This window comes from Lactuca saligna, chromosome 6, assembly GCF_052625555.1.
Source record: "Lactuca saligna cultivar CGN05327 chromosome 6, ASM5262555v1, whole genome shotgun sequence".
Lineage (NCBI taxonomy): Eukaryota > Viridiplantae > Streptophyta > Magnoliopsida > Asterales > Asteraceae > Lactuca > Lactuca saligna.
The window spans coordinates 46,904,378-46,919,917 of NC_136422.1; the positions used below are offsets into that span (position 1 = coordinate 46,904,378).

Below are 15,540 nucleotides of genomic sequence, written 5' to 3' on the forward strand. Positions count from 1 at the left end.
ACATTCTTCTTGGTTATTTACAAATCATACAAGTTACACAAATGGTCCCTTGACTCTCTTTGTTTTTTCAGCAAACCACAAAACAATTATTTCATGTTTTATTTTGGTGTTTTTCTAACCCATTATTATACATAATTTCTCTGTTTATATATTCTCTGTTTATATATGAGATTTTCTATTTTTTATCGTCTTTTAATAAATAATTCTCTTTCTAGGTTTGATAACAATATATTAATGGCAGGTCATCAAGTTAGTTTTTTTTCCAAACACTATCTTTTTGTTTTTTTCCACACACCAAATGGATGGTTTTTCAAATGGGTCGGTTGTTTTGTAGTTCATTTTTTTATTTTTTATTTTGCTTTGTTATTGGTTTTTATGCACTAACCAAATGGTTTTATTCGCGCGCGCGTGTGTGTATATATATAATCTCTTGTACTCTTCTCCATAACATCATTGTATTATTGTTAGCGATTACTAAATTTTGAAGGGCCTCATCTTTCGTTTTCGCCCCGGGCCTCAAATCGATTTGGGACGATCCTGCATATAATTCAAAATAATCAATATATTATATCAATTTAGTATACAAATTATTATATCAAATTTAACAACAACGTTATTTTTATATTAAAAAAACATATATTTGTAAAGATTTCAACTATATAGTGTTTATGCGCAACGCGCGGGCATTCACATAGTTCAAAAATAAAGACATGTTTCTAAATGTCCACCTCACTAGTTATTAACTTTTACCATGTGCTACTTTTTTCATATATCAAGACTGACATAGAACTCTTAGCAGATTAATTCAAAGGAAAAAAAGAATCCATTTTATGGCTTCAAACATTCTGTAACTTACTAAACTATCTTTTTAGGCACTCAAATCAACGAAATCCGGTTTAGTTTTCTTGTTTTTTAGGTTTTCAAACACATTTACGCAAGCTCTATCAGGAGAATTTCTAATATTTTGTGATGATAGGTTTATCAAACATGAGGAAACTGGTGTCAAAAAGTCAAATTCAAAATATCACAAATGCAGGAGGACTTGGTGAACGTCTTGGATACACCGGATTCAAGGATACTTTTATCTTTTAATCCTTCTATGACAAAAAGTCAAAATCAACATATCACAAAACTAGTAAATTTTCCGATTACAGGCGAATGCAAAAGAGAAGTACCTTTTGTGATAATGACTTCAGATGACACATGCAAAAACCTTACAACTTTTAGAGTCAATTCTTATTTTGGAATGAAATCACACAAGTAAACCTGTATTAAATCCTTCACATTTGGGTATTCTTTTTGCTACACTAGAAGGGCATAATTGGCATTGTAAATTCAAGCTTCCGTCAACCATGTTTCATGAAAAGGTTGCTTGCTTGGCAGATAATGATGCTAGGCTTGCTGTTAATTGATCATAAAAATAAGTACAAACTACAGGTGAACTATAAGAATTATATATATCTGTATAATCTTCCCAATTATAAACCCTTTTTATTTCTCTTATTAGACAAAACCTGATGGTCACAATGATGTTCATTTGTAACATCTGATTTTTAAGTATGTTTTTAAGAATTAACTGGGGTTTATAAGTTTCAAGAGATTGGCTGATGCACAACACGACCTTGGTGTTCTTGAAAAGGAATCAAGTTCTTGGTGATACAAGAAAGTCTTGGTGCAACTTGGATCCAACCTTCTAGCATGTTTTTGGACCTTTGTGAGTATAAAGCTTCTATCTCAATGTTCTATTTGTTTAGATCTTGTTGTGGTCCAATTTTGGTTCCATTTTGGTCTCTTAGAAAAAGTTTTAGACTATGAGCAACTCCAAGACTCTAGAATGATATATTGTGTTTATGGGCCTTGGTAATGACATAAAGTTATGTGCATGTGCTTCATTTTGGGTTCATGCAAGTGATTTAATTATTTTGGTCCCTCAAATAGTTAGGGTTTAGATTCATAATGATTGAGCCTAAGGGATGAATAAGGTTGGAAACTTTATCGATGCAAACCCTCAAAATGATCAACTTTAGAACTCTGGAGCTTAAGGATTAGAGCTTAATGGTTTAAGCTTTCTAGACGAGATTTGCGATGCGACAGTTTGATGTAGTGATGCAAGCATGGGAGTGTTTTTGTGACTATTTTTGTCGCTTGGTGGTCACGACGCGGCCAAGAGTGGGTCACGACTTGATGGTTGCTGACTTGCAATTTGATTGTTCACTTTTTGACCCGTTTGAATTTTGGTCAAACTAAGGATTTTAGGTTATAAACTGAGGTTGACCTCTGTTTGGTTTAGGTGGTGTGTAGGGATGAGCAAAAGGACCGAACCGGCCGGAACCGGCCCGAACCGGACCGGAACCGGGAACCGGCTTCGGCCAAAATCAAGAACCGAACCGGCCCGACGGTTCTGTCGGTTCCGGTTCTACCGGTTCCCGGTTCCTACCGATTCTTGTCGTGTCTTCAAATGTTGGAACCGGTCCTTGAAAATAGCATGATACGGTTCCGGTTTTTGCCGGTTCTACCGGTTTTCGCCGGTTCTACCGGTTCCGGTTATATCGGTTCCGGTTCCTACCGGTTCCCGGTTCCAAAAATTCACAAAAATAACGTCCCGGTCCCGGCCCGACCGGTTCCATCGGGTTCCGGTTCCGGTGCCGGTTTCGGTTCCGGTACCGGTTCCGGCCGGTTCCCCGGTCCATTTGCTCATCCCTAGTGGTGTGTGTAGCTGATTTTGCATGACTTTGAGTATTGTTATTCAGCTCTTTAATTCAGGTGAGTTTTATCACTATACTATGTAGAACACTAGGTGTCAATGTATGATAAATTGTGTTTGCGAACTTCTACATGAAAGACTATAGGGGTCATAACATATGTATTAAAAGACTATGGGGGACATAGCACTTGTATGAAAGACTATGGTAGGATCATAGCAGCAAAAGACTAAAATGAGACTATAGCAACGAAAGTGATTGTAAGACTATGTTGGGATCATAGCACTCACATGGGTATGTGTTATTTTACGAAACTCACTAAGCTTTGTCCTTACGGTTTTAAGTTTGAATGTTGTAGGTTGTTGGTTTAGCAAATGGAAGGGCACGATGTGATTGCATGACATCCTTGTATATGTTTACAGACTTCTACATTTTTGATTTACTATCGTGATACTCTATTTTGCTTCGTAATTGTTGTTTTAGATGAATGGCTATTATTTGATTTTTATGAATAAAACTAAAACAAATGATTTTATTTTAAATGGAAATTTCTCTTTGAAATTTGGGATATTTTAAGTTGGTATCATAGCCTTGGTCTGATCGATACGGGCTAGTACTGGGTGCGTCTGAACTTAAACTAAGGACTAAGAGATTTGTTTTATAAAAATGGTTTCTAAAAGTTTTTATAAGATATAAAAAGGATGTCAAGCATGCAATCAGTCAGCAGGGCTGGTCCAAACGTATATGGGGCCCGGGGCAAAAAGGAAAAAAGGGCCCCTTAAAGACAAATATCATAAAGATTAAAAAAAATCATTTATTCTTCACTATAAATGAATACAATTAACAATAACAAGCAAGCCAAATTGTTTATCTTTTGAGCTAGTTTGAGTTTGAACCAACTTTAGGCACAAAAAATCATTTAGGTGTTAATTTTTTTTTTATATATACACTACATATCCCAAAAAATTTGGGCCCCAGGAGACGTGGGCCCTGGGCGGTCGGCCGGGTTGCCCACCGTCTGGACCTGCCCTGTCAGTCAGAGCTTAAGTAATTCCCTGAATAAACATACATGTATATGTTATTTATGGTATAGTATGATATACCAGCAAGAAGTTAAGCTAAGGATCTTCTTATATTGCATGCTAGAATATCCTTGCTTAGAGAGATGCATGTTATATATACGTGTTATGTACGTGATGTATGCTCGTTACAATCTAAGCTAAACTTGATGTATTCTGAAGTGAATGGTTTATGGTTCTACATAATTAGGACTAGATAGCCTTAGATTTTTTGCTTCATCCGTATTTCCTGTTCTTGTTTGATAAAGGCCTTAGGGTGATTTGGTGTTGACATTATAGTTCAAGACTAAAATGATGTGTTTAATTAGCAGTCTTATGTCGTCATCACAAATCAAGAAATTAGGAAACAAAAACTTGGATAATGAGATTGATTATAATCCATGTCTCATGTCCATACAATATCTTGAAGAATGAATGGATATTTGATCACTTATCATAGGGCTAATGTCAGCTCGGATTAGAGTTCGGCAGTTATTTTGGAAAGCACACTTCATTGTTTAATTTAGAAGTTATACTTGCAATTGTAGTTAAAGACTTATCCAAGTGAGACACTGTTGTATTAGGTGTTTAAGCTAATAACTAAATTGGTATATACTTGAATTAAAAACAAAGTCCTTTTTGAGTTGCCCTCACATCTAGCAATTGACTATAATGACTTTTAGAGAAAGACGTTGACTTATTGATGTATTATGAGATTAATAAATAGCAATAAATGATTAGTTAATATATTACGTGATTAATATGTTAATTAGAAATATTATTATTTAATTAATAATTAATCAGAAATTAATTGAGATTAATTGGATTAATTAAATGTACAAGAACTTAAATTATAATTATTGAGTAGTTGAACAATAGAAAGAATCTTTATCCTTCCTAGGAGGAACGAAATTTAGGAGTCTTTTAGGGTTTCTAGAATTATTCATATGGATAATAAGGAAGCTAGATAAAGTCAGATTTGAAATAATATTATTTTATTTCAAATTAGAGTTATAAATAGGACATTTTGGGTTCCTCATTTTTGTCCAAGCCTACACTTATACAAGAAGAGCCGAATCCCTCCCCCCTCTCCTCTCTCCTCTCAAGTCTTCTATTGCTAGGGTTCATGTACAAACCATTAGAGACATCAAGCTTTTGATGTTGATTTTCCAAGTAATTAAAGAAAGGAATTCTTGATTATTTACAATAATAATTAAAAGGTATGTAAACCCTAATCCTTGTAATTTCTATTATAGTAAGATTATCTTAGGGGGTGTTTGGTATAGAGAATTTAGAGCAGAGAAATGGAACGTATTCCACTTCTCTTGTTTGGTTAGTGTTAAAAAAGGAGAGAAAATGAAATAAGTTAATTCCATTTCCATCCTATTAATTCTCTTTTTTTATAAAGAAATGGTGAGAAAAAGCAATCGAGAAAACAAAATAAAAAGGCGGAGAAATAAAAGACGTCGTGACTTCGAACCTCCTCCGTGTGCTCCCTATTTTTGGTCAATGATAATCTTCATCTACTGAAGAAATCGATATCTCCATAGCTTCTACTTCTCGATTTCAAGCTTCAACAAATATCCAATACTGCTTCTCGATTTCTAGCTTCAACAAATATTGACGGCTTCGGTGTCGATCGCCTTATCCCCGATTTCTTTGTGTGTTCGATTTTGCAAACCTAATTTAATTCATAGGTAATTATTGGATTTTTACTTTGAATGATATATGATTCTTAATCAATTTATTATTTTGATTATTTGGTCGATTTATGTATCAATAAAATAAGAATTGAACATCCCATCTAACCTCTCAAATTGAAATTATAACAAAGTGATTTGTGAATGTATTTTGATCAGAATCTGACCGCAAGGAACATATGAATCTGCTATTTAACTTTTTAGATTTCCAAGTATTAGTATTGTGGAGAAAATAGGGATTATTATTGGTTTTTGTTTCATTATTTTGTAAATTATTTGCCATTACTTTGAAGTCATAACCTCATATGGTCTTCGAACAAGTTGAGTTTTTTCCCAGATTGTTGTCATTTGTATTGGCTTCATTATAGGATAAAAAACAGCTTAGTTGGTTAAGAATTGATAGACTTACATAGCCATAAACAGGTGGTGCTAGAGTTGTTAGTTTTTGTTCAACATTTTGTAAAATTTAGCCCAACTTTGAAAAGTCATAAATTCCTCATACAACCTCGGAATATCTGACCTTTTTCCCATATTGTAGTCCTCTGTATTGGCGTTATTTTATGCTAAAAAAATATCTTAATTGGGTAAGAACTTATTGACTTACACAACCCTAAACATGGGCTGTTAGAGTTGTTTTTTTATCAGCATTTTGTAAAATTTTAGCCCGACTTTAAACAACCATAAATTTCTCATACGACCTTGGAACGAGCTGCTCATATTTTAGTCCTATATCTTGGCTTCATTTTAGGATTAAAAACATCTTAATTGGTTAAGAATTGACGAACTTACGTAGTCCTAAACAGGGTTTGTTAGAGCTATTCAGTTTTTTGTGTTTTGTTTTTTTATTTTTTTGGTGCAGAAGTTGAAGTTCTTAACTGAGACAGCTGGACAAATACAAGTGGATTAGGTTGTGATACAGCTAAATGATGCGTTACTGCTAATGTTGAAGTTAAGGCGATTGATATATTTAGCAAATATCAATTCCACGCCCGATCATTTTTTTAAGATGACGGAGTTGTTACGTAAAAATAATTGCGAATGGCTCAATAGCATGATTAGACTATTTTAAGTTCTGTTTTTTTAGTTGTTACGAATACTAAATTTGACTTATTGCACATTCATTATTGGGTATACTTTTTAAATAGTATGATTTTCATATCTCTTTATGTCTCGATCTATTTGCAACTTATTTTTATATTAGAAATATGTTTCCAATAGAAGATGTATATAAAATAATATTAACTGATAATAAAATCAACTATTCGGTAACAAGTAATGTTAAAATAAAAAATTATAAACATAAAAGGATGTATATTTTGTCAAGTTAAGACATACATGATAATGCATTTCTATAAAAAAAATGTTGCTTGAAAATAAATAAATAAGTTAAAAAAATTCATTTCCATTTCATTATTTAATAGAACCAAACAAGAGAAATGATTATCATAAAAATTTCTCTAGTGGATTCTCAGTTATACCAAACAGTGAAATCAATTCTCTTTCCCCAGTTTAATTCTCTTTCTTTGCATTTCTATTCTCCAGTGCAATTCCCTTTCTTCATACCAAACGTGCCCTTAGTGTTTATGATGTTTAATTGTTTATTGCTTTCAATAGAGAAAACTTAGATCCAAAATATGTTGCATGTGAACTTAAGGGTTAAGTTGTTTTCGCTTTATGTATTAATTATAACTTATAAAATCTATCAAAATCTACCCTGATATATAAATTTTTCCGAATAGAAATAAGTTTTAACTACTACAATGTTATAGATTTTCAAAGTATAATGCGTTCATAAAAAATGAAAGTATTATGCTATAATAGAAAGAAATGAAAAGTGGGATGCCATAAAACAAAAATAAATGAATTTATCTTTCTATTTATTAAACTTAGCCCACCAGCATTGTACATTTAGCTCGACCCTTCGTCCCAACCATACAATTAAAACTACGGTGTTATAATTGGAAGAAATGGAAGTATAACAATATAATAACATATATATGAAAGTACGTTGATATTTATTACATTAATCTCAACAACATTGTATATGTTACACATTTGAAAGTGTTGACAAATACAATAATACATTGCTTAAAGAAGTGAGGATCATGAGTTTTAAAATAAAGAAGGTGGAGCAACTGGATGAAAAATCCTACACTAAACCCAAAAAGTACTCCTTGAAGCCATGAAGGTTAAACTTAATGCACATTTAATATCCATATTGCATTGTATATGTCTACATTAGCCCATGATAAATGTCATATTCTTTGTGTTATTATTTTGTCTTTTTTGTGCACTTTTTTAGTATACTTGTGACCTTTATAATATTTGGATTGGACAACCGGAGACACCTAAGGTCCCGTTTGATAGTTACTGACTGAGAAAGTGCTGATTGGGTAATGTCTATTTGGGAAAGAAATTTTGACTGAGTAAGAAACCATGCTGTTTGATTGTACATTTAAATGAATGTGCTGACTGATGAAAAAGGACTATTTTACCCTACAATTTGATTGTACATCTGATCAGACACTTGATTTCAAACCAAACACATACAAAAAAATACAATCGCAACAACAAATGTCCAACATACATAATATATATATTTATCTATAATATATAGCTACAGAGAGCTTCACCTAGCACCGATTAAAGTATACTTTTATTTTTTCTGTTCTTAAGATCGATCATATAACATCTCATATAGTACAATTCATCAACAAAAGTCATATCTAGGAATAATATACTCTAGAAATCATTAATATGAACAAATGTCGAAGTTAAATTTTTAAGTAATTATCAATCATATCCTATTTCCTACAACATTAGATTTATGATATCCATGATAAATTTGTAGAGCAACATCTACCATACAGTGAACTCAAGACTTTGACTTTTGACCACCAAATTGGATATTTTTCACAATCATAATCGGAGCCAGATTATAGTGGAGGCTATCAAATACACATATTATAATCATAATTTGTGATGAAACAAAACGATTAAAACGTGTTTTTGAAGACATTTGCATAATATGAAGAAATATTCAAAAATTAAAATGGATACCTTAAGTTAAGCCTATCTCGTTCTCCACATTCACCTGCATATCGCGTCCCTTCTTTTTCTTCAATATTTCTTCATATTGTCTAAATCCAAAATCAACAGGCAACTGTGATTGATTTAGAAGAAGGGGTAGTGTCCGATTTCTTGCTGTTGTTGGAGATATAAACACAAATGAGAAGGGGAAACATACCATTCGAACCAAAGTGGTGAGGCAGTCCCTCGAGTCCATCGATCGATCTAGAGATATAAACGAGTAAAACTTAGTGGGGTGTGATTGATTTTAAGAAAGCAAAGGGGGTGTTGGATCGATTGATTATGTGAGTCTATTAAGGACGAGACGCAAAGTGGGTGTTGGATCGATTCTTTCTGCTGGGATATGATACACACGCAAACTCATAGGGATACACAAGCAAGGGCACAAGTGGAACACGGGGTCTTTCTTTCTCAGTCAGCCGATTCTTTCTTCCTTACCGGGTCAGACTTCAATTTCCGAGTCAAAAGGTTTACCAAATAGCTTCAGCTGACCGAGTCAGCCAAAAATGTCTGATGTGACTCGGTATGAAGCATTTCAAACAGGGCCTAAGAAAAGGACATTTTAATGGCTTTTTATTATACTAAATGATAAATAAAAGAGATACAGTAAAAAGATAAGTGAGGTTGAAGGAGGGTTGATAGTAAAGGAGTAAACATTAGGTTTCAAATGCATATTGTAGAGTACATTGGAAAACTCAACTATAGTTGAGGATTAAAATGTTACAATAACCTCAAATAAGGACCAAAACTAAAAGATGGAAAAATCAAACATAATCATTGGTCCCTATTGAATTTAAAGGAGTAAACATAGGTACCTATTCAAAGTTGAAAAAATAGCTATGATTGCAGATTAAAATAGTCATGTTGCTTGGAACAAGGACAAAAAATGTTACAATAACCTCAAATAAGGACCAAAATTGCAAGATTAAAACTTTATGGGACCATAACTGAAAAAGTCAGTTATACTCATGAACCAAAAATATTATTTACTCATAATCTTATGTTTCTTTTTGTTCATGAGGGTGTTAAGGTAGATGATCCAATTTCCGAGTAGTTTAATGACCAAGAGGTGGAGGTTTGGTCACATGTTGTGTCAAAGCCAGAATGGGCAGTTACATTTGCTGATGTTAAACGGAAATTCAATGGAAACAACTTTGTTCCTAATAAATCTACTTCTGTCATTAGAGGTCGTAACCTTAGTTATCGATTCAATTGATACAACGAAAAGTCTGTATATACGTCTATCATACAAACACAAATCAAGTGTTTACAACCATAAATATATTATATATGTTTAATTTTTAAATACTACACAACTCGACTTCCAACAACGGTTACTAATCAAGATTTTTTAGTAATAAAAACTTATTAAAATAGAACAATCAGTTAAATAATAATACTATATAAATATTTAAAATTTTTAAACAGTTTGACGAGTTGTAAACAGGATTAAAATCTCAACCCTAACCCAACTCATTTAATTAAATATGATAAACGGGTTGACCAATTTAATTAAACGCGTTGAACATCTCAACCCAGCCTACAATTTGCTGCTGAGTTGGGTTGGGGGCTTCACATTGGGATTGCCGGTCCTAAATAATGGGTTGATTATTGAAAGTGTTGATAAATAAAATAGTGTGTTATCTAAAGAAATGAACATAAGGGATTTCAAAATTAATAAAATGTAGCAATTGGAAAAATCTTTTAGTGAAACTGGGAAGCATCTCTTGAAGGCGTGAGGTCAAACTTTTTACATATTTGATTCTAACCATGTGGTGCTAATATGACGTTTATGTGGACTTTTTTTTATTCAATTCTTACTTTATTAAACTTTAAATTTATTCTAATATAAAACCATAAATAATGTGTATATTTTTATCTAAACTTAAAATTGATATTATTGTGAAAAAACAGAAATCAAATAACCATTTCCTTCACCAACATCACCCTCATCAATGTTGTCTACATGATTTCATCACTCGTGAAAGCCTTCATTTTATTCACAATTTTTGGTTGATGTAACTGAAAATCCTAACGAATTCATGGTGCTATATGGTGGTGGTGGTTGTATTGATGGATGTAATGTGGACAAAATTTTACAAGAAGGATACCATGTTGACAACACATCATATTTATAACCGATTTATCTTGTTAAATTGACACCGTATGTGTAACTGAAAACACATTAGACTACATTAATACTAAAATGCCAATAGTGTGGCTAAATAGTGACATTATCCCTTATATAGATGATAATAACACAAGTTAGATACTAGACAGATAACAACCTTAACTAAAATAAATATGTTAAAAACTTAAACAGGTCTCCTCATTTTGATTTTGAGAGAAGTGTCCTTATAAGATTGGACTTTGATGGTCTACCACCAAATGACATTTTTTGTAGCTCTTGACTTTCACGGTTTCACCTTTAGAACCGCACTGCCTATCTCCATATTCATCCATCTTTTCTTTTTCTTATGGTCGGACTTTAAGTGTATGCCTTCTCACACGACATGTAGGAACCCAATAGATAATTAGCAACCTTTTACTCACCATATGAATAGCAAATAGAATATCATACCAAGTAAAAACTCAAAACTATCTATAATAGAACTAACCACATTTTCAGTGTAGTTCTTTAATTTAGAATCATCACATGAGTTTCATAATTTACAACCTTGGATAAAAATTTCACAGTTAAATTTAAAACATCAGTAAGTCATATTTTCCATCTTTTAGGAGAAATTGGAAAAAAATAATGCAAGTTCAAACACTTTTTATTACCTTTTTATTCTCAACTGTTTCTTTCTGAAAAACTTGTTCATCTATAGTCATCCGGGGGACATGTGCTGCAGATACAATAGACAACTTAATAATAGAAACTATAAATTCAAGAGTAAATTACACTTTCGATTTCCATTTATAACTTTTCTTATTGGGGGGTAATTTTCGGTCGCTCATTCATTTTTGAATCATTGATGCAAAAAACCGATACTAATCATGTTTTCCATTACGAAATGTAATGGAAGTGTAATTACTTCCAAAGTATGATATCTAATGGATTCTCACATCATTATTAAATTGGTGGTTTGTTCCAAACAAAATTGATCGTATCAAATTGGTTTTTTGTACACCGGTCCGGTTTGGTTTCTGATTTTTTAGTGCATCTCTAATTTTCATCGTGTTTTATTAACTACGAATATACGAATTTTGTAGGATATATTATCTCATACAAAATAGGGAAAATGGCCACCCATAGTATTGGTGGCAAATATATCGATATGGGGTACTTAAAAACCACTACCATATTACATTCTATACTGGAAAATAAGAAGTCAAAAACTATATCTGTCTAGCCTTTTGCAAAATTTGCAATGAACACAACCACCTTGACATAAACCCAATCTTTGAAGCTATCAAAAAAGTGAAAAAATGCATGTCTCCATCGGCGGTTGAGAAGTAAACTGCCACATGCTATCCAAAATCCAGTAGCAAAACCCATGCCCCCACCAAGATAAAACCATCTCTCATCATCTGTGTCTTCCCCATCACCCTCACCTTTACCAATCAGAGGTGGTACTTCTGATTCTTCATCTCCAGGACATTTTTTGGTAAGGGGAGGTCCACATAGACGTGCGTTTCCACTGTATGTTGAAGGTGGAAAGGACTGGAGTTGTGTGCTAGATGGGATTCTTCCAGACAAGTTATTATATGACAAGTCTAGGTAATTCAGTAAACTCATCTGAGACATGTCTGGTGGTATCCCTCCTGAAAAATTGTTTCTGGATAAATCCAAAGTCAAAAGGTTTTCCATCTTACCAATCTTCTGCGGAATCTCTCCAAATAGATTGTTATTTGACAAGGACAGGGACACCAAGTCATGAAGATTGGTAATTTCATATGGGATTTGTCCTGTTAAATTGTTGCTTGACAGGTCAATGCTCTTCACCAATTTCAGAGTGGTAGAAAATTCACGTTCATCTCCTTGCCACTCAATCATCGCATGGACAATATATGTGTCAGCTACAACAGCCTCTGTTCCTAGAATTCTAGTATACGTTACGTCTTCTGAGAATACTTGTTGAACCATACTTGTAAGATTACTCAAACATGAGGGGATGGTTCCTTGGAGATTGTTCATTGACAGGTCTAGAATTTGAAGATTTGCTAATTGACATGACTGTAAGGGAATGGTTCCAAAAAAGTTGTTTGATCTTAGGATTAGAAAATACAACCCTGATAAGTTTTCCCCAATCCAAACTGGCACATTACCAGAAAACTTGTTGGCCCCCAAATTCAATGAGATCAAACTTGTGCAATTCTTTAAAGACAAAGGCAATTCTCCAGAGAAGTTGTTCTTGTATAAATACAACATCTTGAGTTCTACCAAGGATCCAATAGAGGGAGGAAGCCTTCCAAATAGATTGTTGTGTCCGAGATTAAGAACTTCTAGATGTTCGAAATGCCACAAACAGTCCGGGAGTTGTCCGGTTAAGGAGTTATGAGAGAGATCAAGAAAAGATAATGGCCCACCAACAATTTGACATATGAAGGAGATTCCTCCAGAGAATTTGTTTCTGGACAGATCTAATGTTGACAAAATGGAAGGAACATTTGGAATTGAACCATAAAAGTTGTTGAAACTCAAATCTATCACCGAAGTGTTGGCAAAATTTGATAATAAATCTGGTACTTTTGTGCTAATGTTGTTGGAAGAAAGATTCAGATAACCTAAACGAGAAGGCCACGTGTCCCAAAACTCCAGAGGAATTGTGTCTGAAATTCCAGAATTGGAAAGATCAAGACGGGTGAGATTTTTGAGTGTCTGAATCCATTTGGGGAAGAGAGGCCCTATATTGGAAGAACGCAGATCAATGGACTGTATAGAAGAAAGGCTTGACAGGTGAGATGTGGAAGGAGCTGTAACATTATTAAAGGAAACAATAACAGTTTCAAGGCTGGGTAGTTCCCACAGTTTCTCACTTATACTTCCATTTAAATGATTATCAGATAGGTACAACCATATTAGGGATGAAAAGTTTTGGATCTCATCGGAAAATGGACCTGTAAATTGGCTTCTTGTAGCATAAAATCTTTGTAATGAAAGGGATGTGCATCCAGACAAGTTGTGGAGAAAATCAGGAAATTTGACAACCGCAGAGTTGTTATCGAAGTAAAAAGTTTTTAGATTACAGAGGTTACCAAGATATTTGGGTATCCCATCTAACATGTTGCTGGTAAGATCAAGGATTTGAATGCTATTGCTGGTTAATGGGAACAACCAACGATACATGGACGAGTTGAGATTGTTGTCATTGAGATAAAGCTTAACAATAGATGAAGAAGAAGAATTGAGAAATGAAGAATATGGATTCATGACCTGTGACAGCTCACATCCCTCTAAACTTAAAACTGATAGTTTTTGGAGACTCGAAATTACATCTACCCAATGATCTGCTTTTGCTAGTGAAATCCCATCCATATCAAGTTCTTCCAAATGAGAGAGATGAGACAACCACTCTACCTTTTCAACTCTACACCTTTCAACATTTCCAAGTCGAAGAACTTCCAAGTTGGTGAGGTTTCCAAACTCTGGAGGAATGGTTCCAAAGAAAGAGTTATGGGAAAGGTCAAGTTTCCTTAATTCAGTCAAGGAACCAATGAAGGAGGGAATGGTTCCATTGAAAGAATTATAGGAAAGGTCAAGAAGATTCAAGTAGGTTAAGTTAAGCAGTGAATTGCTTATCTCACCTCCAAGACTATAAAAGCTCATATCAAGCTCTGTGACATGACCTGTTTGTTCATCGCACATGACTCCTTTCCATTCACAGCAATCATGTTTATCAGCTATCCATGTAGAGAGATGGCCATATGGGTCTTGAAGGGGAGCTTTGAAAAGAAGTAGAACCAGTCTCTCCTTATCCAAACACTTTTTTTTCATGTTAACATCATTATAAGTATCATCTCCTCCTCCTTCTCCCACTACCACCAATTGGCTGCCAGTTTTAGCCACAATGAAGAACAATAGAATTAAGAAAATTAAGTAAACACAATGATTCATAATGTAAATGAAAATTTTGTTGAGTTTTGGCTTTTATTGATATATGAACTGCCCCATGAGAGTTCATACTGTGAAGATGAATGATTCTAATTGGGTGGCCTCAAATTGGTGTACGTCCACTTGTGTGGGGAATACAAATACAATATTTAGTTTCTTGAAATTAGAACCAAACTACAAGTCAAATTCATGGCAATAGAACCAAACTACAAGTCAAAGTCATGGAAATTTTTATTTATTATAAAAAAGTATCTTTTCCCACCTTGTGATATTTTGCAATTTGTATTTATTAAAGATATCTTTTTCCCAAATTATTGGCCTGCTTGTGTGGAGCATACAATATTTAATTTCCATCAAATTAGAGCCAGTCTATAAGAAAAAGCTAAGATGAAGAATTGGAACTAATTGCCCCAATTAATTAGACTTCAAAGACTTGCAAGTCTTTGCAATTTATATTTATTATCGGATACAAAAAAAAGTCAGAATGTACAAACATTGAATTAACCCCTAATCTAACAGAATCCATGTATCTCATATCCTATCCTTAAAGTACTTCTCACCCTAAACAGAATTATGAAATCAATTAGAAAAGTTTCAGCAGAAACATATCTAATTTATCATATCAATTAAAAACTATCTCAACAGAAAAATAAACCCAAGACCCACCATTCAACAGAGAGAAAAAACAAAAGTCAAAAGAAACGTCGTTCAACTGAAAATAGAGAACAGAGCTCAGTACCTGTAATGGCCAATAATTAGCAAGCTTTGCTGACATGGAATCTTCTGTGGCAACTTTTAGTTGATGTGGAAAGATTAAATCCCACACCAACTAATTTTAGGGACTATTTCATAGTTGGTTACCTCTTGATATAATAAATGGCGAATGTTGATCATTTGAAGAAAATCATGATAGCACCTTTCCCAAAATATGT

The 15,540-nt window shown here is 33.6% G+C and overlaps 1 protein-coding gene, 1 long non-coding RNA gene and 1 pseudogene across 3 annotated transcripts; 2 read left to right on the forward strand and 1 right to left on the reverse strand.

Moving 5' to 3' along the window:
- Positions 1-15,540, forward strand: part of LOC145002515 (UDP-sugar pyrophosphorylase-like) — a 59,794-nt pseudogene that overhangs the window by 16,017 nt on the left and 28,237 nt on the right.
- On the forward strand, positions 4,818-6,618 carry LOC145000715 (uncharacterized). Of its 2 annotated transcripts, XR_013661338.1 has the most exons (3): positions 4,818-4,980; positions 5,169-5,457; positions 6,320-6,618. It is a non-coding gene; the product is annotated as an uncharacterized LOC145000715 (long non-coding RNA). The 2 variants fall into 2 exon arrangements; XR_013661337.1 differs by lacking the exon at positions 4,818-4,980 and having other exon boundaries at positions 4,989-5,457.
- Positions 11,797-14,654, reverse strand: LOC145000714 (receptor-like protein EIX2). The gene has a single exon (XM_078959981.1). It carries the CDS (start codon positions 14,609-14,611, stop codon positions 11,903-11,905), a length of 2,709 nt encoding a protein of 902 aa, XP_078816107.1. The 5' UTR covers positions 14,612-14,654; the 3' UTR covers positions 11,797-11,902.

Bases quoted from the DNA above. Each gene is read 5' to 3' on its own strand.
- LOC145000714 (XM_078959981.1), bottom strand. From the start codon at position 14,611: ATGAATCATTGTGTTTACTTAATTTTCTTAATTCTATTGTTCTTCATT.